The sequence below is a fragment of the Mixophyes fleayi genome, chromosome 1, assembly GCF_038048845.1.
Source record: "Mixophyes fleayi isolate aMixFle1 chromosome 1, aMixFle1.hap1, whole genome shotgun sequence".
NCBI classification, from domain to species: Eukaryota; Metazoa; Chordata; class Amphibia; order Anura; family Limnodynastidae; genus Mixophyes; species Mixophyes fleayi.
In genome coordinates, this window is record NC_134402.1 from 200,624,733 (window position 1) to 200,651,341 (window position 26,609).

At 41.3% G+C, this 26,609-nt stretch overlaps 1 protein-coding gene across 1 annotated transcript in view; it reads left to right on the forward strand.

Moving 5' to 3' along the window:
- ONECUT3 (one cut homeobox 3) overlaps nt 1–18,125 on the forward strand; it is a 138,707-nt gene extending 120,582 nt beyond the window's left edge. Inside the window, exon 2 of the mRNA XM_075204770.1 lies at nt 17,833–18,125. Coding sequence (XP_075060871.1) covers nt 17,833–18,125 — 293 coding nt within the window. The remainder of the gene's footprint in view (nt 1–17,832) is intronic.
- Nucleotides 18,126–26,609: the final 8,484 nt, after the last annotated feature.

A 26,609-nucleotide genomic window follows, 5' to 3' on the forward strand; every position in this document is an offset into this window, starting at 1 on the left:
TCGTCTTTGGATGTATATTACACCCTACACTAGTTAAATATGTAAAGAAATGGAGAAAGCCAGTTTGGTTTCTGTCTCTCTAGGCTCCCCTCCACTTGTATAAAATACAAAAAAATTCAGCAGTTATAGACTGTACAATATTAATTGACATGGAGACAGCCAGTTTGGTTTCTGTCTCTCTAGGGCCCCCTCCAGTTGTATAAAATACCATAAAATTCAGCCGTTATAGACTGTACAATATTAATTGACATGGAGAAAGCCAGTTTGGTTTCTGTCTCTCTAGGTTCCCCTCCACTTGTATAAAATATCAAAAAATTCAGCCATTATAGACTGTACAATATTAAGAGAAATTGACAAAGGCAGCTTGGGGTCACTCTGCCTATGACACCCTACCCTTAAGGATAAATTGCCCAAACAGCAGCCTTTCAAGATGGTATGTGATATGGAAATGCCACAAGTCCCTTTCCTCTTTGGGGGTAGATTGCACTCTACACTTACATAGAAAGTTTTAAAAAGATGTTATTGTCATCATCTTCAGCTACATCCTCACCCTGATCAGTGTGTATATCATCACAGACAATCAATTCATCGCCGCTTGAATCCGCCATTAGAGAACAGTCAGTGCTTGGATGCCTTGGATGGTGAAGGCCTTCCTGGTGGAAGATGTAGTTCATTTTTATAAATGAACTACATCTTGGTTTCTGTCTCTCCGCTGAATCCGCCATTAGAGAACAGTCAGTGCTTGGATGCCTTGGATGGTGAAGGCCTTCCTGGTGGAAGATGTAGTTCATTTTTATAAATGAACTACATCTTGGTTTCTGTCTCTCTAGGCTCCCCTCCACTTGTATAAAATACAAAAAAATTCAGTCGTTATAGGCACCACGGACACCTTGTGGCGCCATATAAATAAAAATTAATAATAATAATAACAATGCACATCATTTTCTCCACACTTTTGGGAAGCAACCTTCTATGGCGATCACTGACTAAGTTCCCTGCTGTGCTGAACACTCGTTCAGAGTACACACTGGAGGGTGGGCAGCTTATGTATTGCAAAGCAAGTTTGTACATGGGTTTCCAAATGGCCTGCTTTTCTTCCCAGTAAGGAAAGGGACTGTCTGACATTTCCATATCAACTACCTCTTGAAAGTAATCCTCCACCATCCTTTGCATGTTTATACTCGTATTGGTTGGAGTTATGGGCAAAGTGACACATTTTTTTGAAAAATCCTTCAAACCAGCCCAGATGTTAAATTGTTCTGGTCTGCCCCCTGCGTCTTCCCTGTTTCTTTTTTGGAAATTTAATTTTTTACGAGCAGCAGCAGCTTGAGAAAGTGAAGGAGGACACGTTGTCAAGCCGAGGCCCAGTTCAGCGGACAACTTGCTGAGCAATAGCTCCTTGCAAAAGTTCACATCTCACTCATTTTCAAGTAAAGACTCAATGTAGGTTTTAAACCTTGGATCAAGCACAGTGGCCAAAACGTACTGATCCCAGTTCAGGATCTTAATAACTCGAGGATCATTGTGAAGCGAATTAAGTACTTGATCCACAAGGCCAACATACTTTGCTGAATTGCTTGCTTTCAGCTCCTCCTTCATTTTCTCAAGCTGCTTTTCCAATAGTCTAATTAAAGGAATGACTTGGCTCAAACTAGCAGAGTCTGCACTCACCTCACATGTCACAACTTCAAATGGTTTCAGCACCTTTCACAGGACTGAAAGGATTCCCCACTGTGCAAGAGTGAAATACATCCCCCCTCCTTTCCCAATGTCATGGCTTGTGCAATATGCTTGGATGGCTTTGCGCTGTTCCTCCATCCTCTGAAGCATGTACAGGGTGGAATTCCACCTAGTTACCACCTCTTGCTTAATTGGTGGCAGGGCAAGTTAAACTGCTCTTGGAGCTGCTGTAACCTCCTACATGCTGTGGCTGAATGCCTGAAATGGGCTGAAATTTTACGGGCCACCGAAAGCATCTCCTGCACCTCACGGTTATTTCGTAGGAAGCTCTGCACCACCAAGTTGATGGTGTGAGCAAAACAGGGAATATGTTAGAAATCACCCAGCTGTAATGCTCGCACTATATTGTTGGCGTTATCAGAAATGACATACCCTGGGGAGAGTCCGAGTGGTATAAGCCATGCATCAATCACATTTCTCAGTTTGCGTAACAAATTGTCAGCCGTATGCCTGTTAGTGAAGCCGGTGATACAAAGAGTGGCCTGCCTGTGACAAATGTTACGTAGTGGTGTACATGCTGCTGCTGTTCCTGCTGGAGAAGGTGAATGACCAACCCAGTGGGCTGTCACAGTCATATAGTCTTTGGTTTGGCCACTTCCACTTGCCCACATATCTGTGGTTAAGTGGACAGTGGGCAGAATGGCATTTTTCAGCGCAATCTCTACATTTTTACACACTTTTTGGTATATTTGTGGAATTGCTTTACGGGAGAAATGGTGTCGCGATGGAATTCTGTAACGCGGACACAAAACCTCAATTAACTGTGAAAAACCAGCTGCATTTATTGTGGAGATTGGACGCAGATCTAACACTAACATTGCAGCCATGGCGTCTGTGATTCGCTTGGCGACTGGGTGACTGCCGTCATATTTGCTTCCCCTCGCAAATGATTGTTTCACAGTTAATTGCTGAAATGTAGGACTGCTCATTTTCTTGACCTGCCTCTGGGATGACGATTCACCCCCAGCAGCAGCAACAGCAGCAGAAGTGGGACTAACGCTTTCTTCAGAGGAATCAATAATAGTGCAGGAGTCATCCAGCCTTAAGTGGGATGCCGGGCTAACTCCGAGCGCTACTGAGGATATTGATGAGGATGGTGTGGTGGGTGTATTTTGTAGCCGTCGGGATGTCGGTGAGCGGAGGGTCTTAGATGATGATGAAGTGCTTGTATTTTTTTGGGAAGAACTTTCAGCTTTTCCCAACACTTTGCCATGATCTCTCGTTAAATGGCGTAACATAGACGAGGTTCCAAGATGGTTAAGGTCCCTCCCTCGACTGACTGTGGCTTGACATACACTACAAATGGCTATACAATTGTTGTCTGGATTTGGGTAGAAATAATTCTACACATAAGAAGTGGATTTTTTTGTTTTATGGCCAGGCATGACAATGGCCTTTTTCTTGTCACGTGCCAGAACTGCTGCCACTGGTGCAGGACTTACACAAACAACCTCATCCTCATCAACATCCTCATTAGCGCCCTCATCGCCTACCCAAATCTCCCCCTCATCCTCTTCTAATTCCAAAGTGGCATCCTCAATTTGGGTATCACCGGCTACACTCGTGCTATTAAAGCACACATCAGCAGAATGCTCACGATTAAACATCCCACTGTTGGATGGACTCTCCACAGGGATTGTTGTCATTTGTGAATAGGAGCAAACATTCTCCTCTAATGCCTTACTGTTATCTTGCAGCTCGGCTTTGACGCGTAACAATTGTTTTGCACCAATTGTAGGCTGGGTAACTTTTTGGGATCTGGCACTAATAGCCAAAGGTGAAGGCCTCATTCTCTCTTTGCCACTGCGTGTGTAGAATGGCATGTTTGCAAAAAAATTTTTATCGGCACTTAACTTTTGCTCAGTAACACTTCTTTTTCTCTTCAATACAGTAATTTTTTTTTGTTTTTGTTTTTTGCACTGTTTTGGAAACACTCTGTTGTTCGACATCACCTTGAAATATTTATGCACAATTAGGGAGGACACCCCAAAAGCACTGGGGAGTGCAAAAAATTAATTGATAGATACTGCTGACAGATATGACTTTTGACAGCCAGAAATATTTATGCACAATTATGGGGGACACCCCAAAAGCACAGAGGAGTGCTATCAATTAGTTGGTAGATACTGCTGACAGATATGACTTTTGACAGCCAGAAATATTTATGCACAATTATGGGGGACACCCCAAAAGCACTGGGGAGTGCAAAATATTAACAAAAAATAATAAACCTCTATCCTCCTCTCTTCTCTAGCGATTTTTGTTAGAGCAATTGCAAGAAGAATATTGGATTCTCTGTCCCTGCTCTAATCAGCCTGTGACTACACCCTGCTCTCTCCCTCTGGCGATGGATTGTTGTGGAGGCGTGTATTTGTAATGTTGAAGTATCGCGAGAACCGAGCCCCAAGATCCGACGACGTCACAATGACGTTTGGCCTCGATTTGGATTACTCAGCTCGGTACTCGGATACCCAAAGTTCGGGTGGGTTCAGTTCTCGGGAAACCGGACCCGCCCATCTCTACCCAATATAGACCTGAATGCAGGTATGTTAGAAAGGAGAGTCTGTTTAACTCTTTACCAATAGGGGTGCCTTGGTTACAAAAAATAGTATATCCAGCTATTATTATTAGAATGCACTATTGCTATTAAAAGAGGTTCTCAAGGGAATTTTAATGAAGTTTTGTATGGCCTTCCTCTGAATCAACACTGTTAGTCCACATAAAAATAGGTACATGTAACTGCAGCTAGGTAACTGTAAATATGTAACTGTAAAATGTGACAAGAGTTTGATTTAGGCAAATCTGTAAGGCTGGGAACACACTACAGAATTTTCCGACTAATCTGTTATCTACAACGATTGTACCAATGACTGAAAAATAAAAATGCCCCGATTTGTATGCTGAATCATGCATACACACTATACATGTCTTAAAAGATTTACCCTCAGATCTGTACTCTTCAACTGTCATAACCGTCGGCTGAAAAGATCATGACGCTGGAAACTCTATGGATATCCTGATAGTGAGTGCATACACACTGCAGGGTTGGAAGGATGTCGTTCTATAGGTTTACGAGATTTATAGTTCGGCTGAACAATCATATGAAATGATGATCTATGCTTTGGAACGATCCTCGTTCATCGCTGGAGCATATACACTAATTCAATATCGGGCTAAACGGTCATTTATCATTTGATTGACCCAACACTCATCTGAAAACACTGCAGTGTGTATCCAAGTCATCATGGTAGCTCCTATGAGGATTTCGAAGATGGACATCATATTAGCTTTGTCCAGCCCTTGAGCTTTTTAATGAGAACAATTGTAGTAACAGGATTGATAGAAATCTAATCCTCCTAAAAATGTGTCAGCTTTCCAGACAGTTACAACTGCTCCACAGTCTATTTCTGCATGCCAAGCTAGCTATCACTGTCGTCTGGCTTCTGTATAGTAACAGTGTTTTGAGGTAAATTGGAGAACCTGTCCCTTGTACCTATCATACTCTCCCATTCCATCTAACGCCTGGGGAACAGTAGTACAGACATTTCTACACCAATAGTAAACTGTCTTGCTACACCTGAAGCCTCACTGGCTTGGACACTTGATTTTATTATATTTTTTATGGTCCCTAGAGACTGTCCTCAACATTATCTTTGCTGAGAAACATCATTTCATTAAGTTCTCATTACAACTTCAAGTTCCTAGGTTTGGGTATACATAATGAGATTAAACCAGCAGTGTGAATTAGTCATAGGAGCGAAGCGGTGGGTTCATTTATGATTGGCTAATCAAGTTAATTAAGATGATGAGAAGACATCACCTGCAAATGATGGACTAACCTTGTACATAAACTCCATGGCATCAGGTAATTAGGGGAGAGGACAAAAGAGCGAAAATTATTGCTGGATGGTTGAGCATTTGGAACGTATTTGATGGTAGTAGTTTGCCACGTTGCCATATTAAAAGATATAGTTGGATAACATAGGGAGTATAGGCAAACCGAGGGGGGGTTTCCTAGTGCCTGGAAGCCCCCTCCAAGCCTGGGGCACTGTATAATTGAGGTGGCTGGACCCTGCCCCCACTTCACATGGCTCTGCTTGAAAAGGGAGAGCTGCGTGCACCTATCAGTAGTGCATGCAGCATTGCCTATGAATATTATGGGGATAGGAAGAGTTGAAGAGCAGCCAAGCACTGTCTAAAATTATAGCCACGCTCCATGCATGCTTGTCACGCCCACTGCCGGCGTGGTGTGGAAACCCCCCTCTAAAAATCCTGTGTTTGCCCCTTGGGAGGGAGAAAGTCGAGAGAGTGGAAGTGAAAGTGAGCTAGAGAGAGAAAAAGAACTGTGTGGACTGTGTGGAGATTAACAAGCAAGAACTGCGCTTGCACGAAGCAGGCTGGGAAAATTAAAGAGGGGTAATAAAGGTGGTTTGTAAAATGGTTAGACATTAGGAAGCCAGTTATAGAAATACATTACCTTGTCCTTAATGCAGACATCAGATGAGCAAGTTGCTTATTTTTCTCTTTTGTTTAATTTGAAATTCTGATGTGTCCACCTCTCAGGGACCAAGCTGCTATAGCACAACATGGTATCAGTCTCTTGGACGGTGTAATAACAGTGCTGTGCTAATTGTTGTCCATGACCCTGACTGGATTGTGGTAATAAAGAACATTTACAGTATATGATCATATAAAGCTAACAGATAGCTGCCTAAATCTATGTATCGCTTTCATGGTCGATGCCATCATACTTCTTAATGTCATATATGCATACAATTTATATCTACTAGAAAGACTGACAGGTTGGTTTTATACATATTAACCATCTAGTAGCTGTATTTGAACCTCAGTATTACAACAGGAATATGAACATATCAATTAATATGTGATTTTGTTCTGCTTCACGTGGGCTGTGCTAATCAGCAGATGTACGCATGCAAGCATCACAGCCCAGATTCTGCTGTAAGTATATCTGGCTGAAGTGTGATTGATTTTCTTTGTATGCAGCTGTAATAAGACGGATAGAGGGAGATCTAGCTTGTGCAGCATCAGCAAAATGCAGAAACAATGACTGATCATTGAGTATGCCTATTTTTTACCCTAAATGTATTCTCTTACACAAACATATGTAGTTTGACAGCTGCTGAAAACATTTATTTTTCTGTTTTCCTAAGTGCTGTAATACCACTGACTAATGTCTATAAAATTAAGGTTGTTCTTTTTTTTAATCTTTTGACTGCAGGAACAAACTGCATTGTGGGTAGTGAGTAGGTGCCTACAAGAAAAGTAAATAGATTGCAAACTTTGCTACATATGGGGAATTAACGGGAGTTACACTGGTTATAGCCAGGGCTGCCGAGAGGGGGTGGGGAGTGGGTACTAATTACCCGGGCCCGGGCATGCCGCTGTTCAGGGGTTTTTTTTTTTTTTTTTTCCTTTAAGCTTACTTTTTTTGCTTTTTTTTTGCGCGCGGGGGGGGGGGGGGGGGGTGAATGGTATAGGGGGGGAGGGTGCGGCGGTTTGGGGCCCCTTCGTTGGGGGAGGGGGGGGCAGCGTTGTGAAAAAAAGTAAAAAAAAAAAAAAAAAGATACTTACAAAATAGCGGCGCCTGTGTCTCTCCTCCTTCCTCTCTGCTTTGTTTACACTGACTGCCGGGCGTGACGTCATCAAGTCACGCCCGGCAGTCAGTGAGGAGCAGGGCAGACAGCACCAAGACAGAAGAAAGAAGCAAGAAGACAGAAGACAAAAGAGAAGAGAAGAGAAGAAAACAGCTAATACTAATGTAGGTAAAAAAAAAAAAAGGCACAGTGTGAGGAACAACGGTGGGGGGAGAGAGAGGCACAGTGATAAGAAAAAGAGGGGTACAGAGAGGCACAGTATTAAGAAAAAGAGGAGAGAGAGGCGCAGTATTAATAAAAAGGGGAGAGAGAGGCGCAGTATTAATAAAAAGGCCAGAGAGAGCCACAGTATTAAGAAAAAGGGGGTAGAGAGAGGCGCAGTATTAAGTAAAAGGGGGTAGAGAGAGGCACAGCTTGAGGTTAAAAGGGGGGGGGAGAGGCACAGTATGAGGAAAAAGGGGGGGGAGAGAGAGGCATACCATGAGGAAAAAGGGGGAGAGAGAGAGGCACAGTATGAGGGAAAAAAGGGGGGCAGCAGAAAGGCACAGAGTGATGGAGAGGGGGAACAAGATGGCACACTGATGGAGAGCGGGGGCAGCATGCCACAGTGATGGAGTGGGGTGGCCAGGATGGCACAGAGATGGAGTGGGGAGGCAAGATGGAACAGTGATGGGGTAGGGGGGTAGGAAGGCACAGTGATTGAGAAGGGGCAGCTGGCACAGTGATGAAAGAGTTTAAGATGGGGTGGTTTGGGAGCTACTACAATGAGGTCTCTTTATTAAATGTGCCTATGAATTATTTAATGTCAGTGATGGTTGCGGTAAATAGGTATATTTCTGAAATGTAAATACTATTAATTTATTGCTGGGGCTGTTTGTAGGGAGGGAAATAGTATTCACATTTTATAAATAAACCTATTATTTTAATATTGGGGCTGGAGGAAGGCCTAATTGTTAATCGTGGGTGCTATTGATTTAACGCTGGTGCTGGCTGTAATTTTCTAAAAGTACCCATTTTTTTCCCAAATAGGACCCTCAACATTCCAGGTTCCTGCCAAGCCACAGCTAAGAAAACCTGCAGCCACAGTTGGTGAAAGTGAGAAGAACAGGTAGGAGAGAGCAGGAGAGTGTGAGAAATGTGTTGATTCTAGTGGGACAATCCCAATTTTTGGTGACACAGCAATGCAAGTTTTTTTTCTGTAAGAGGGTTTCCTGGGCACGCCAAGTGATTCATAGCCATGCCCCCAATTGTACGACCACACCCACATGTGTGTGTGGTCGTACAATTGTGGTTGTGGCCGTACAAAGCCAAACAGTGGTAATCCCACTGGTCCCAGGAGTAAAGTCCTTTACGATTGACCTGGTGTTAAATTTGGGCTAACGAGGCATCTGCGCCCCTCATGGACTCGACATTGGCGCCCGCTCAAAGCCTTCCAAAGGATCCTTCACTACAGAGGACCATGAGTCCTAATTTTTGGGAGGGTGCAATGGCCCCAGCCATACTGTTAACACCATCTGCTTAATTACGGCTGGCTGCCCGCTCTCCTACTAACTCGATGTTTCCAAGAGACATCCAACCAGCCGGGTGGGAGGGTGGCAACGATGCAGGAACCAAGAGGCCGGCCACACCCACAGTGAGAGATATATACTGGGTACTCTGATCCTCCCTGTGCTCCTATTGGCCGTATCCTGCCTTGTCATAATTAACCCCTCTCAATGTTCAGTACCTGTCAGACCATATACAATCAGTTTAGGCTCGTTCAGCTTAATACTTCACTCCTCATAAACTGCATATGTCATATGTCTTAACCAGTGTACCTGCGACCTTGATAACAGTAAAACTTATAACTTTAAACAAGAAATAACCACACAACAACTTTTTAAGTTGGCAAAAGGTAAATTATTTATTTATTTAAACCCTGACCTAATTGGCGGCGAGAGCGGAGCAGTCAGCAGTCAAACGCAAAGCCAAACAGTGGTAATCCCACTGGTCCCAGGAGTAGACTCCTTTACGATTGACTTGGTGTTAAATTTGGGCTAACGAGGCATCTGCACCACTCATGGACTCGAAATTGGCGCCCGCTCAAAGCCTTCCAAAGGATCCTTCACTCCAGAGGACCATGAGTCCTAATTCTTGGGAGGGTGCAATGGCCCCAGCCATACTGTTAACACCATCTGCTTAATTACGGCTGGCTGCCCGCTCTCCTACCACCGCTGCAAGCTCTATCAGAGTCACAGCCCGCCACCATATTTCCTCATTGCTTCACTTAACTGCGTGAAAATTTGGCTAATAAATGTAACTGTCCCTTCATTACTCAAATGGACACCGTCATGCCGAAACAGATGCCCCTGCTCCACCCTTATTAAAGGGTGAGCTATAGACATTCCACCAAGCTCCCTTATAACTATCCCTATGGACCTGTTCAACTTTCTCATGATGACACCCATTTTATTATTAGGGATTGGAGTTCTCCATGCAATGCGGAGTATAATATTGGACCACAGTAACTTAATTGAGGGCCGCCAAGTCTGGATATGTCTAAGATCTTCTCGTATTTTAATCAGTAACCCTAGCGACTTTCCTTTACCCAGATCATTTCCACCTAGGTGAATCACTAGTATGTCTGGCAAACCCACATTCACGACCTGCTCCTCAATCAATGGTATAAGCTCATCCCATTTCAAACCTCTCTTCCCTATCCACCTGATGTTCACTGACGAGGGGAAGGAGCTCCAATCTTTAGCGAGACTGTGTCTGGCCGCCCAGAACACAAAGGAATGGCCCATAATACAAACCTGAGTCCCCAGGGAAGATATACCTAGGGCAAATAAAACAAAGTTCTTAACTACTATTTAAACCTACCAATATAAAACAGGGCATTTGTGGGTGGGGAGGGGGGATTTTATATGGGAAGCATGTTGACCCAGACGAAGGTAAAAACCAAAAGAAACCCTGGAGGCACACCACTAATCAGGCCTTCCAAGGATCAATAGGAGAAAATCCCTCCGTGCCCCCGCTAAAAGCGACAACCCAGGGCTTCTCCGCTCAACAGCCTTGTGACCGGGATTTTACTTTTGTGGTCTAATGTATCTTTTGAAAGTAGCAGACTTCCAGCGCCCTAACCTTTTAATGGACTCTGTAGTAGCTCCCGACTCGGCTGCGGCAGTAGCCGCCCCAATCCTAAATGAGTGGGTGCCATACCATTTCGGGTCTAAGCCCAAACAACTTAGGGACAACTTCATAAGTGCACTAAATTGGAACTTCGTCAAAGGGGAACCATTTGCGTGTATTAACCATAACTCCGCCTCCTGGGGGCGCACCTTGGCCCATCTTGCACACAGGGCCACCGGACACGTGCTCTGATCCTCCTGGGCCGGTAAATACAGCCATTGGCCCCTACCCATCTGGTCAGTTTTAGATTTAGACACTTTACAATACACATGAGAATCAGTACTAACCGTGTTCCTAGCCAGCAAAGCTTTCTCTGAAGCACTGCCTATTGAACCGTGAAAGGGCGTCAGCTATGTTATTTTCTACTCCGGGGACATGACGTGCGTGGAATGTGATGTCGTGTTTGAGGCACCTTAGTATCAGTTTCCGAAGAAGGTTAATTGCCGGCAGGGAGGTCGCAGTTTGGCTGTTAATCGCTTGTACCACCCCTAAGTTATCACACCAAAAATCAACATTTTTGCACCGAAACCTCTCAGACCATAACTGCAGTGCAACCACAATGAGGAAAAGCTCTAAGACTAGCAAATTCTTCACCAAACCTTTGTCCACCCACGATGCCTGCCAATGGGCGGCGTACCAATCCCCTTGAAAAAAGGCCCCAAAACCAGAGGCATCTGTGTGCAACTCAAGTGATGGACTGGACTTAGCTGGGGCAGGCCATATGCGCATACCATTGAAACTTTGAAGGAATTTTAACCAAATCCGCAAATCCTGTTTTAATTCGTCCGCGAGCAGAACTCTAGCATGCAGTCTCGTGAGCCCGGCTGTGGCTAACTGGAGCTTCCTGCAGAAAATTCTACCTAGCGGTATTATGCGACAGGCAAAATTAAAGGACCCTAATAGGGATTAAATACTGCGAAGCGTCCTCGTGGGGGCTGCTATTGTTTCTACTATTGCATCCGAAAGTTTCTTAACTTTGTCCATCGGCAGCCTACAACAGCCGGCAACTGAGTCTATCTCGATGCCCAGATAAGACAAGCAGGTCTTGGGACCCTCTGTCTTATCATGAGCAATTGGTACCCCCATCATCCTGAACAGCGCTTGAGCTGATGTTAAAGTATCACTACAAATGGGGGAATGGGCGGTGCCTATGAACAGGAAGTCATCTGGATAGTGTGCGATACCCTGGTGGCCTGTCCCGGCCTGGATACACCAGTGTAGGAATGAGCTAAATGACTCGAAAAAAGCACATGCGATTGAACACCCCATGGGAAGGCACCTATCGATGAAAAAAACACTGGGCAACCTAAACCCCATCAAATGGAAAGACTCAGGGTGAAGCGGCAGAAGACGAAAAGCAGATTCAATATCCCATTTTGCTAGTTGTGAACCTTCACCGAACTGCTTAACTAACATCAGGGCCTCCTCGAAAGATTGGTACACCACAGAGCTATTGGAGACCTCGATGGCATCATTAACGGAGTGCCCCTGTGGATGGGAAAGGTGCTGGATTAACCTAAATTTGCCTGTGTTTTTTTTAGGGACACCCACCACCGGGGAAATTACTAAGTTTTCTAATGGGGGCGATGGAAAAGGACCTACCATGCGACCCAGCCTCACTTCCTTCTTGACTTTTTCCAAGAGTATATCCGGCAGCTCGTAAGCTGACTTAAGGTTCCTAGCTGCTACCGTTCTCACTTCCCTACAAATTGGGATTCGAAAACCGTCTTGAAAACCCTGCCTAAGAAAGTGAGCCTGGGAGGCATCGGGGATTAGCCTCAACCATCTGTTCAACATCGAAATATTAATGGGTGACGGGGCCTTGCCCAATGGATCTGAGATTACCGCGACCCCTGCCCATATTCCCGGTTCCTCTGGGGCAATCTTTTGCCGAATGAGTGCCTCGGCAATTTGAGCATGCATGTTGATACTTGCATGACTCTCCTCATGAGCAAGATGAGGAGTTTAAGGCAAAACAACGATTCCTGGAACTTCGGGGAGGACCACGCCTCCCCGCTGAGGGAAACCTGGTGTCTGCTATTTGGGTATCAGTAACGCTAGGTCTCATAAGCTCCATCCATGTTTCTACATCTTTAAATGCGAAGGGAATGATCTTATGTCCCAAAACTTTTCCCCTAAAGCTCTCGTCATAGCGCCGCCATATTACTGGACCATCATGCATGGACATCTCAGTAATAAGATGTAAGTATCGCCAGACATCGATGTTGGCCTGTGGTCTAGTCTCCAGATAACAACCCGCAAACATGCAAAAACCTAATAACCAGTTAGGGAAAGAACGGAAAGCCTCGGCGCCTATACCTCCTCTAGAGCATGCCGCAATGGATTCCTTCCTGGCTTTCTCTGTGAGGGAGAACATATCTACATAATAGCCTTTCCTTATTTTATCCTTTACACTTGGGCGGATTGAGGAGAGCAGAACTGTGTTTTCGCATTTCACTAGGGGTCCCCCCAACTTAACTGGGCTAACCGATCCTGGGTCTGGCTGTCTGCTAGAGCTCTTAGCCCCTTTAAAGTGTTCATTTAATATTCTTATAAGCTTGCGCGACCCATGTTCTGAACCTGATGAGCCTTCACTCGTAGTAGATCTAGGAGGACTAAATGTGTTTGACAACTGTGCAGTGCTACTTTCATGCTCACCCCCTTGTGACGGCCTTCGTTCTACGTCCTCAACCTGAGTTGCTGAAGCTGCTGCCGTTGCTGGGAGCTGCACGTTCCCCTCCAGCTGCTCCTGGTTGGGCCCAGACACTGCTCCGGTACTGCCGACGCCCTGTGACACTGGTAAAGAAGAAACATTTAGCATATCATGCCCGATAAATGATGACCCTATTCCCCTATCCTGACCTGTATTAACCTGCAACATTTGGGCGTGGGGTTGTGACTGAAACGTAGGTGGAACGGGACCCGGGGCTGTAACTGCCCCTGCATGAGTGGGTAACTGTGGGGGCAGGGGTACCATTCGGTCAGGGTAAGGCTGCAGACTAGCAGTTGCATACTGTCCGGACAACAGCCCGTAACCTGCGAGGGCACCTGGAGGTGGATAAGGGGCGACCCAACTCGTGGATGCGGTGGCCGGGTACAATCTAGGATTCGGGGAGGACCGGGGAGTGGGGGCTGTATCCTGGCTGCAAGCATGGTTTAGGAATGCGGGAGGGTGAAAAGGCCAGGAAAGGGAAGGGTCTGCAGACCTGAGTGCCGCCTCCGAGCTCTGCTCCGTTGGCGGTAATGAGGGTATCTGGGTACAGATAGAGGGACTGGGTCCTATGCTACTGTGACTGGCTACCTGGGCAACTCGCCCCTGCTGAAAGGTGGGCCTGGGCGCCTGAGCTTCCAACGAAAATAAGAGCGGGGAGTCCCTGGGGGTGGAGTGCTGTACCCTCTGAGAATGAAAAACTTGCCTAGAAACCCACGGTGATGGAGGGGGGTCAAAAGTGAGTGACATGAGGGGAGGGGGGCGGGATGACGGTAACCATGGCCCACTCAGGATATTACCCCTAAGGAAAGGGCTTGGGGGAGAAGGAGGGTGACCCCCTTGCAGTTCCCATCTCACTGCACTCTGTGGCCTGGGAGGGGTGGGGGGCACAAACAGCGACTGACCTCTGTAAGGGGGGTATCGGTGTTGGGATGGAGGGGGGGGGAGTGGAACTTCCTGTGGCCGACCTGGGCCTATCATGCTGTCTGCGGCTCATAATCTCTTGTGCCATGGGACTACCACCGCTCGATTGCCTGGACAAGGAGGCCGGGGGGGGACCTCCTCCCTCCTGCTCACCAGGACCCTTATCTGCGCAGCCCCTCCGGAGACCCCTGTGTGTGTCCCCCGCGCTGGTGCACGGGTCCTGCCCCTGCATGTGCTCCGGGCTAACGGGGAGGTTGCGGAGGCCTTCGCGCGGCCGTTACCTCTGGCTCTCCTGGCGGGGACCGGGCTGGTATGATGCACCGTCATGGCTTGACTTGAGGGCGGGGCCTGAGATGAAGGGGTGCCCGAACTTTCAGGCCTAGGAGCAGGTGAGCGGGACTCAGTACGGAAGCGGGAGGGGGGAATGACTGTCCTCCTGGGTCTGGGCATACTGTGGGCTGACTTGAGGATTATATGAACGGAAAGGGAGACACGGACAGGCGAAAGGAAGGAGGGGAGAAGGGGTTGATGGCGGGCTGGTGGCGGGGGGAACGATATAACGGGCGGGACGGGGAACAGACTGGTGTGGTCACCGTGGCTTGGATAGTACAAAATGGGCACAATAAAGTACAATAACAGTGAAAAGTTATGTGATACTGCGCCTGATAATCCTGTGTGTTCTCCCCAACGATGCAGGAACCAAGAGGCCGGCCACACCCACAGTGAGAGATATATACTGGGTACTCTGATCCTCCCTGTGCTCCTATTGGCCGTATACTGCCTTGTCATAATTAACCCCTCTCAATGTTCAGTACCTGCCAGACCATATACAATCAGTTTAGGCTCGTTCAGCTTAATACTTCACTCCTCATAATTGCTGCCATCTACAAGATATCTCATCAGGAAGGGGAGCTATGATAAGCATAGTGATTGTATAAAACAAGAGGGTTGCTCACTTGGGAAGAGCATGATTTATTTATAACAATAACAAGTTATTTTGGATATTGTAAATATGCTAAGTCTCCTTCATGGAGTTTATTACAATGGCATTTTTTTGTGTTGTGCAGTTAATTCATAAATAATAACACCATTTAAGGCTGCCATATCTCCAGTTAAGCTTAACCAGCAAGGGGATTTCGACCTCTGGAACTAATTTTAATGATATTTATAATATTTTAAAAACTGGCAGCCATTTTGTTACTGACAATTTTATTTTTATTATCAGATTCTTTATCAAACCCTATGGGGAATTCAGCCGAGTTTTTCAGCACATTTTTTACGCTGAAAAAGCCCCCCCCCTCGGCTTATACTCGAGTCAATAAGTTTCCCCAGTTTTCTGTGGTCCTCGACTTATACTTGAGTATATACTCGTGTATAAACTGAGTTTTTCAGCACATTTTTTACGCTGAAAAAGCCCCCCCTCGGCTTATACTCAAGTCAATAAGTTTCCCCAGTTTTCTGTGGTCCTCGGCTTATACTTGAGTATATACTCGTGTATAAACTGAGTTTTTCAGCACATTTTTTACACTGAAAAAGCCCCCCCTCGGCTTATACTCGAACAATAAGTTTTCCCAGTTTTCTGTGGTCCTCGGCTTATACTCGGGTCGGCTTATACTCGAGTATATACGGTATATTTTTTTGCAGCGCTAAAAAAATGTAAATTATCCATGCAGGTTTTGACTCGCAAGCACGACCGTTTTTAGGTACCATAGCGTAAAAAAATAGTGCTATTCAATTTAAGAATGAATAACGCTGCCCCCGCGTGTAAACCATTGGTGCTTGCGAATTTTTAGGGGAGTGAAGGGGAAGGTTTAACGGGGTCATCTATAATAAAAAAAAAATATTGGCATACGTTTATATTGCATTACACAGCCTTCTATTTTTTTTAATATCTACATACAGTACTTTTTTTTACTATACAATTATCTATACCGTGACAAAACACATTAGTACATATATACATCTAAAAGCAAAAGAAAAGGGATAAGGCGCCAAACTAGTGAAGTACTGTTAGAATGACAGCAATGCTTTTATTAACTAAATTATGCGTACCAGAAAGATGGAATATTACAAGTATATCAAATACTTTTCACAGAGTATTCCAAATCTCATAGCAGACTCAGAGACAGGGTGTTCAGAAGCATATGGGGCAAGAAAGAGTGCATAGACCTTTGTGATTTAACTAAATACAACAAACCTGTCCAAAGGTGTATGTGCGTGCCTAAAATATAAACTTTATATCTTATCTGCATGTAGTCCTGAAGTCTTCATGTGTTCACTGTTACTCTTGGTCATTTTCCCCATTAATATAATCAAACAGGCGCTTGAAGGTTTTCATTATTCAAAAGCCGGACCAACCATTTTCTAGTTTTGTTCCCACCCAGCGAGTCTTGTTAGAGAGAGCAAAAAACAAAAAGATGCTCTCTACTACAGACACAGCCTGTCAGCCTGTTGAGACAGTCTTAAACCAATTTTCAAAGATTTTGAAGAATCAAGACTGTAAGGAGGATGGTTATTGGTCTTTTGAGCGTAGATGATATAATAAGACTCCCTGGGTGACAATAAAACTAGAAAAAAAAATTCCCATTAATTTTATTTGTGTTAATTAAAAACAGGTAAAAAAAAAAAAAGGTAAAATATTACCTTAGCCTGAATGGTGACATGAGAGGAAGTAGGTGTCAATTATTGTTACCTAGAATTGTTTCTCAAAATACTGTTGTTCTAGAGTCATTCTAGCGTCACCAGACACCTCTTGAAGGCGCATTGATGCAAGGGAATGATATCACTACTAGGTTTCTCAGTAGTGTGTTTGCTACAGAAACCCTAGTATGCAGACACACAGAAAGCATAAATAAGACCGATATAGAGATACACAGACAGAGAAATAGGATATAAGACATGCACACAAAAAACAGAGCATTTAGACAGATACATTGGACCAAACTTGGAAAAAAAATATAAAAAGAAAAGACAAATATATTAATAAATAGAGAAACTTAGGCAGTATTTGGTACTTACTTGCTAAGACCTCTTTCCAGGAAGCTATTCTCTCTGATTATATCATAGCAAGTTCTGTCCTCTCTATTTGCTTGCCTAGGCTCTCTCTTCAATAGCTGCCGTACGGTATGTTTAGGATTTGATAATCCCCTGTTTTCTGGTACCCCTGCTTCCCTTCCCCTATATAGTTCTCGGCATTGAAGACTGCATGCACTCTTTTTGATGTACACAAACTATGAGGCTTAATAAAATCACATGAGTGTGCCATAGGGTGACTGGAGGGTAGCACTAGTGAGGTAGTATAGTAGAGTTTATGTAGTGCATGGCTTATTGGTGCTGGGGCCAACTGGAACATTCTCTTGTCTGACAGGGGGCTTGTCTGACCCTGCCTCTTTAGTAAAATGTACCAATGAATGGCAGCCTAGCAATGCCTATGGTGATTTTACTGCATGTGGAACATATGATTAGTTATAATGGTAGTTGATCAGTTAGAATGAAGGACTTTAGGACATGAAGGAAAGTAAGGGCTCCATAGACTAACAAAGTTTATTATCCATAGATTTATATAATCTTTCTCTTGCACATTTTTAGCATGTTATGTAAAAATCCAGATAATTGTTTTTCGACATCTTATATCATATCTCATATATCTAATTCTCTTTATTTTTTCAGCATGTAAACGCAAAGAACAAGAACAACAGAAGGACCGCAATCTTCAGCCTAAGAAGCAGCGACTTGTTTTTACAGATCTTCAACGACGTACCCTAATTGCTATCTTCAAAGAAAATAAGCGTCCTTCAAAGGAGATGCAAATAACAATTTCCCAGCAACTAGGCTTAGAGCTCAACACGGTCAGTAACTTCTTCATGAATGCACGCCGGCGATGCATGAATCGATGGCAAGAAGAGCCTGGAGTCAATCCTGGAATGCCTTCAGCGTCTACTAGCACTTTCTCCAAAGCATGAGCTGTTTCTAAATCTTTACATCCTGAAATGAAATTCCCAGTTGCAACTACCATAAAAAACAAACATAAAAACAGTTCAAGGGTAAGCAGATGCAACAAAATAATAAAAATAGCAATTAGTTGAAATTAAGTACTAGTTGGTATTTAAGCTTTCCTTGTCTCCTGGTGAACTAAACAAGACCCAGTAATATTATTTCAGTTTATGTTCTGCCTTTGCAACATTTTGTTTTTATTTTTGCCACAAAACATCCACATTCAATAAAATTAAGTATGTTCTGTAGAGTGAAATAAGTATGAAGAAGCCATGGATGCAGGGGCGGGCTGGGCTAGGGGGCATCTGACCCCCAGGCCAGTCCAATAGTGGACTACTTTGGACTTGGTCACTGGGCCATCTGCATTTTTTTCCTTTAACATAGATTGCTGAGTGGAGTCTTGCCACCCCCCCCCCCCCCCCATGCTAAAATTTGCCAGCCCTCCCCTACATGGATGTTATAAATGTCATAAAAATCACTACAAAAACAAATATGCAATTGTGTTATTTTAAAACACACCGATCGAACTTAAATAAATAAAATATCAGTGTATTTAAACCTGAATTTAGGCCAACACTTATGTAAAAATCTGAATGGAGGAAATTGGGAGGACTACACTGGATCTGACCTTCCTAAGTCCGAGATTGTACAAGCACATTTTCACAGAGTTGTGACAAACCTCCTGATATCCATTCCTCCGCTCAATCTTGGCCATTCCAGAATGTTGTTTAAAGGAAAAGATGAACAGCAAAGAAACAATTTCATCTCTTGTTAAAATTTACACTGAGTACAGAGAATAATTTAAGGGTTTTTTTTAGTTCACACTTAACAAAAAATAAGGCAAACCAGACCTCAAGCAAAAAGAAAACAAACTGGTGGATTTCAGTACAAGATGACAGTAAATTTTGTGCCAATAACAACTGCCTTAAAGCTTTCCATGGAAGATGGTACTATACCAAAGAAATGTTTAATTTTCCTCCTGGTCTCCTTAAGGTCATACATTACAAGAAAAGACTCATAGTTTTTCAGTTCTCCTTTGGAGCTGGATTCTCTTGTCCTGATGAAGACAAAATTTAAAACAAAACAAACGGAAAAAAAAATCCCTCTTGACCTAATTTCCTGTCCCAGTTGTAGATAAAAGAGGTCTTAAACCTCTCTACAATACTGAGGTGTGAGGTAGGTCTTACAATTGAAATAAAACATGAACAGACTTTATTAAATGATGCGGGTAATATAAATATATATATATAGATATATAAAGAACCATCTCAATTATGTGTTTTCAAAATAGTTTCTCCTCACAAGGTGAATTGTGCACTCAGCAAGTAGGCACCTTGAATAAAAAAAAAATATACTGTATATATACAAAGGAACAGAACTGGAAAATGAAGAAGCAAAATCATCCTTATTTGGTGAAAGGTACAGTACTTGAATAGGATTTGTTCTTTATTTTGTTTTTTTGTTGATTGAGTCAGATTACAACTACAAAAAGAACAATGATAAACATTAAGATGTTAACAGAGGAAGATGTAAAGTATGAATCCAAAATGTATAATGCTTATATGTCCTTCCGCCACCAAAAAAGTTTCTCATTTAAAGTTCTCCTAATTGTTTCAAGACACTGATGATATTAACATGAAGATGGATTTGACAACCAGAGCTGAAAGTATTTCTACCTGGAGCAAGCCAATGACGTTTTGCTTGTAAACTGCTCCAGCTATGAGAAAATTACATTTAAGACATTCCTAGTGAGAACCTCATAGAAAAGGCTACCTCACTTGAGTTTTCAATTTGTGATTAAAATGATCACACTGATACCAAAGATTTTGTTCCCACTTGCCTGGTCTGTGCTGAAATGCACTTTTCCAAAATATGTGTTTCATGTGTTCATTTTTGGCTATCCACGTGTGTTTTTTTATATTACGTTTATCTTCTGTGTTTAAAACTCTTTTCATTCTGCAACTTTTTTTTTAGACATATAAAGCTGTCTATCATTTTACAATGATGTTATATGATGTATACAACTGCTGAGTAGAGCACAATATTAGGCACAGAAAAGCATACTTGAGGGCATTTATGAAAGTTGGTACAAAACAAATAAGCTAGAACCCATAGCAACCAATCACATTCTGCCATTTTTCTAATAGTACTTTAAAATTTGAAGCAAAATGGTTGGTTTGTGTAACAGAACATTTTTCCAGTGCAGTTTCCATAAAAGTCCCCAACTACTTTTTACAACTTTCAGAATCAATAGCTTTGTTTAAAATTCAAGACATTATGGATAAACACATGTAGAGTCATACGTTTTTTTTGATGTGGGTTTATAAAATGAGAAAAGTTTAAAAAAAATGCACTGTGTAAGTGAACACCAAATTAATATGCAACAATGTCATTCACATATGCAATAAGCCTAAAAATTTCCCAATAAGCTTGCATGGTGAACTTTTTGTATTTGAACATGCTTAGAGCTCTTAAAGTGGACTTGCGTCCCTCACATAAAGCTATGTTTGTTTACTTAGACCAATATCTATTTTTGTTTAGTTTATCCTTCCCTTTACTAAAGCTACAATATTAGAGACCATATTTTTAAACTAATTTGATGCATGAAAGGTAATTAAAGACTACCATGTAAACAAGATGGTGGAGACAAATGAAATAGGCAAATAAAATAGATAACATTTTGCAAACCAATGGTCAAGTTTTTAAAATGAATATTAAATTAATTATTTATTGTATGCTACATCATTTTGGTTGGTCCAGACATTTGTAGATCTGCAGATTTTAACTCCAGTGACCGTATGCATATTATTGACTAAATCACAAATTAAATGTAGGTGGAGGGTACCCTTTTTAGATCACAAATTATATTTTATCCATTTTTAATAACGGGCTCAAAGCTCAAATACTGACAAATTTTACTTAAATGTTGCAAAATTAAACATAGGATTTCAACTAGTTTTCAGTCTGAACTTTGAAACAAAGTATATTGGTAACACACAGAGAATAAATAAACTGAAATAGATACCAATTTGGCTCTAAACACACAGCATTATAGAACGACGTTTTCATTTAATTAAAATTGAATCTTTCCATTTCTATTAATACATACTCAAAGACCTAGGGGTATATGAGGTAATCTAGACTAGGGGTATATGCACTAAACTGTGGTTTTAAAAAGTGAGGATGTTGCCTATAGCAACCAATCATATTTTAGCTATCATTTTGTAGAAGGTACTAAATAAATAACTATAATCTGATTGGTTGCTATAGGCAACATCTCCACTTTTTCAAACCCGCAGTTTAGTAAATCTAGCTCCTAGTCTAGATTACCTCATACACCCATCAGCGTTGAGTTCTACCAAAGAAATACTCAGAAATATGGAGACCATTTACAACAGCATTCTCTTTCAGCACAGACCTCTCAAGCTTATGACAATTTTCTCTGAAATACCTCAAAATATTTAATGTATAGTTTATGTGAAAATGCTTAGCTAGTTTTTGGAATTTGTGACTTGAAGCTTTCTACTGTTTAAATTATTTTTTTTTCTTTGCTGAAATATGTGGCATGATCCTTTCATTAATGCATAAAATGGGAGACATATTGAATGTTCAAGGATATACCTAACTGAAGGAAGTTGAGGGCAGGTCCACAGAGTTTACATATTTAGACATTAATGTCATTCTGATCGCTCTGCTTGTGAAAGTATACAGTAACTACTTTCACGGCATAGAGGGACAAAATGCCTTTTATTTTGCTCAGTTCCTAATCAATTTTATTCTGTCACATCTTATATGGCAGCATTTATAATATGTGTTATGTGTTTAAAATGTAATTTGAAGGAGTTGATAGTGAAAGGAAAATTAAGTTATAATTTTATGCATGACAAATGTATTGTTTCTTAAACTAAGATATTTTTCCTGAATTTGTGGGTGGGTTGGGTAAAAGTAGAAGGCTCATACCAGAGATATTTCTGCAGAAGCAGGGGTATTGCATGGGATGTGGTTCTCACTTGAGTTGTGGTAAACATTGTTCTTCTAATTACATTTCATCAGCTAAAATATTGCACTGTTATATACTTCAAATATCAGGATTGAACTGGTGCAAAAGTAAAATTGCCCAGGATATACTTGTCTGCACACAATTTAATGCTAAAAATAGCAGTGTAGCCTCTTCAATGATCCCCCAATTTTCAAACTGGTCAATGGCAATAATGTTGCTAATGGAACTCCTCTTTATAAGATTGTGTATGGTACAAAGTAAAGGGGAATTCAGCCCAGTGGTGGAACTACCATTGGTGTGACAAGTGCTCTGCACGGGGCCCATGGAATGTGGAAGATGCAATGGGGCGGCCCCTGCTCCCTCTTTCCCGTATCCCTGCACTGGGGCCCAGAGCTCACTAGTTCCGCCTCTTATTCAACCTCTTTTAGCTTTTGAAGGTTAGTACCCAAATCATAGTTGAAATTGTGGGTATTGTAAGTTGTAGATATTGTAATGCTAAGAGATATTTGTTGGGGACTTAAGAACTGGGCATGTTCTGAGAATCTTTGGAACATTCTCAAACAAGCCCATAATTTATCTTTGGAATGTTCAATATCATTCTCAGAATATTCTCTAGACAATTTTTCCAGTAGGAATAAGCTCTACCTCTTTCATTTGTGCGCGCTACATCCTTGAAATGGTAAATTAGGATACTATCACATGGGTGTTTTAGAATGTCATGCATTTCCAGACAGAAAATCCCAACTTTCTGAAGGACTTATAGTGACACACACCAGTGAATGGGAAACATAGTTTCCCAGTCCCACAGGGTAGCTCTTAAGATTGTTTCAGCATTCAAAACACAGTGTTTAAATTAGTATTTATCTTAGCATCAAATTCACAAGTGTCTATGGGGAGAGGTAAAAGAGACAATCAGTTATGCTTTGGAGGATGTGTAACCATTTTCATGACAAAGTTATCAAACAGAAATCAATGACAAACTGTGTAAAGGTTATTTTATTGCTAGAGTGGATGTGCTTGAGCTTCAAAAGGTCAAACCAAAGACCGGTATAACTTTGTTATGCTTAACTTGAGGTTCCTCATTAAAGCCCAAACTCAGATGAAGTCAATACACATTGGAAGAGACAAAATGACCTCTTTACTGTGTGGTCACAAATGACAATTACAAGTTTCTGCAAAGGAGAGAAAGAAAACTGTATATTCTGCAGGAGAAGGAAATATGTGAAATAAACCTGAGTGGTTACAGTTTTAACAAAGTCTATGATAAATCACTTATTTAATGAGTAAGCTATTAAATCATTTATCTTGTGTTTGTCACATAAGAAGCCCTGGTGTTTTAAAAAAAACCATACAGCATATTTCAATATTTCATACCTACTTGGCCAAAAATATTTCCATTGCCCATACCACTCGATTGGTAAATGGCTTCAGGGTCTCCCTGTTCTAAACCAAAGATTTATAAGTAGTGACAATCCCTGCTATTTTAAAGCAATTCTTAACCCTTTGGGAGATGCTGAAGCCTGCTATACTAACTGAGTGGGTTTCATCTAGAGAACACCATGAAAATATTTTACATTTCTTCCAAAATCCAATGTATTCACTAATTTCCATATTCTTGAAATCCAGCTGCCAGAAAATACTTCTTGGTTGGTACGCATCTATAACAAAAGTACAATGTTTGCTTGATTATTTGTGGATTCATTTTGGTATTCAGTTCTAAGTTTGTTTCGTTAAAAAATGTGAAACAACTAACAATGTGCATTTGTTTAATTCATTTCTGTCGTATAACTGGAAATATGAAGGGATGACTTTAGAAGGATAGGTGCTGAAGATTAGATTTTCGGGTTCATGTTGAGTCTGACCATGTGCACAAACCACTAGTTTCAGAACTAGTGCTTTGTTTACTTGCACAGAAGTAAAATATGGGTATTACGCCAAAAATGCAATTTGTCTTCAACTCAACATGAGCCCTTTCATAGGTATGAGGCTTTTTTGGGGGTAAATTTGGGAAACCCCAAACTATCTAACTGGCCTTTTTCTTCGAATGACCATGTTAAATAACAGATAACATGACCTCCTATAATTAAACCAAACCATAAGATAAGTGTAAGAAAATATAAAAAGGTAGAGTAAATCGAATAGTTGTCCAATTAAATAAAAGCCTTGTTTCTGAGTTTTGAAATAAATTTCAGACCATGTCCAGGTGTGCCAATGCTCATGTTATTTTTAACATACATGAAAAAACCCCCACTTTACATCTCATGACATGCACATAAAAATATAATGTAAAAAAATAGCACAAGTTTCCACACCTTACAAAAACAAAACACTGTATACAATACATTTAGGCTAGTTGCTGTAAATAATAGCTTGCAAAACCATGACTATTTTTAAAGTAACAATACTGTTTGACATAAATCTGGAGCAAGCTGGACAAATAATGGTAGTTTAAAAATGACAAATAAACAAAATGAATCCTTAATTTTTAGATTGCTGTATAAAAAAAATGTATGAAATAAATGGAGCACATACACCAAATATGGATCTCTGGTGTTACAAAAAAATCCCACACAATATGCTATTTATTTAAATGTTATATTTTTAGATTAGATATGTGAGGTCAGCATCAGTTTATACTAAACATTTGTAATCCTTTAGACATTGAACTAACTATAACTATTATACACAAAATGCAGCCATGTGACAGAGAGACCAGTAGAATATTGCAAGCTTTACAGAAACAAAATGTATCTAAATAGAAACATAACTGTTTGTTGGAAGCAAGAACCAAGGTTTTGTTATTATAGGAAATGCATGATTTTATAGGCTACATCTGCTTAAAAGACAATAAGGAAGATCTAATCGTTCTAGATAAAAAAAAATAATTTATCAATAATCTCCATTTTTGTCTAAGATAAAGATCAGAGATATAAACTAATACAAATATGTGTATGCCATAGAATCCAGTTCTTTGTGTGTCAATGTTAGGTAATTTCCGATCAGATAGCAAAGCGCTTATGAGCAACAGCTACTATTAATGCGACATTTGCCCATCTTAGATACACAACCTAAATAACCTCAACCTGAAGTAAAAAAATCTGACCACAAATATAGCAAATACAGATTAATCAAACAGAACATTTGAAGAAAATAGGAAAATTAAATAGGGGAGATTTCCAAATAAAAAAGTGCTTAGTGTTTTTTTCAGTTTTGCATCCTCTGCATAGGGAGTGCAAGGAGTTTGCCAAAGCATCTGAGGATAGAGCTAGGGTGCACTGGGTGGAAAAGCCATAAATGATGAACAAGCAGAAGAGCTGCATTTTCTTGTGTCATTCGCTTGTAAATGCACAGAATTTTGTTGCAAAAACAGTTGTTCTTTTTGCTATCTCTGGGCTTCCTCAAAGGCAACAGTTTATGTGAAAATAAAAGACAGATGTTATGTATGCAGTAGAATTCAGTCCAGTCATGAACAGAAATAAATATTAGCACCACACTGAGATTGACACATATAAATGTTTTATTTCCTTTTGTCTTCTGCAAATTTGCAATTTACATTTATATACAGATCCTAAAATTAATTGACAAGAGAGTTGTCAATTATTTATGCTGCAGGGCACAATTTAAAAACATTTTTATAATGACATAACATATCAAAATTTTAAAGATTTGTAAGATCTGCAAATTGATATTTACTGCCTTCCTATTTGGATTCAGGAATCACCTGTTGCTGACCAAAGATACAATACCCTGTATATGATATATTGACACATTAAGGGTTCTTACACACAGGTACTTGCTCAGCGCCCATGTTCTGGAGATAACGTGCTTCAGCCACATCAAAATGCAGGTAAAACAAACCTCAAAATAGGGAACATTGCTTCCTTTGAATGTACACTGATCAGTACACACCAATTTTCAGTGTTCAATGTTGGATCAACACAGGAATATAGTGCATTTGTTGAACCGTCACTTGCTGTTGGCACTGAAAGGTGTGTATATGCTAGCTTATCTCCATAGAGAACAATGTTCTCCATTTTGATGCGGCTAAATGCTCCTCTGATCAATGGTACATGTGTACAGAGAAATTGCCTGTGTGTGTAAAAAAAACATTCATCTGCAGAAGACATAAAATTGCTAAATTAACTTCATTTAGCTGATTTTTTTTAAATTTAAAACACAGTCTAAAAAAAGGTTTCACGCCTTCTTGATATCAAGCAGAGAAAACATTGCAAAAGGCATAAAATAACAGGAAAACATTTTTTTTGTGACAGTCTTATTTAAAGGGTGTTCTATAGACAATACTGCAGTAAGCTTAGATTTTGTATGTTGCAATGTTGTTGTTGTTTAAACTTTTCTTAAAGGAAACAAAATGTCCTAAGTGTCTGGCACTTTACCCAAGACCATACTGTGTCAATGTCTAACGTGAGGTTTCATGGTCTTGCTGTACTGAGCT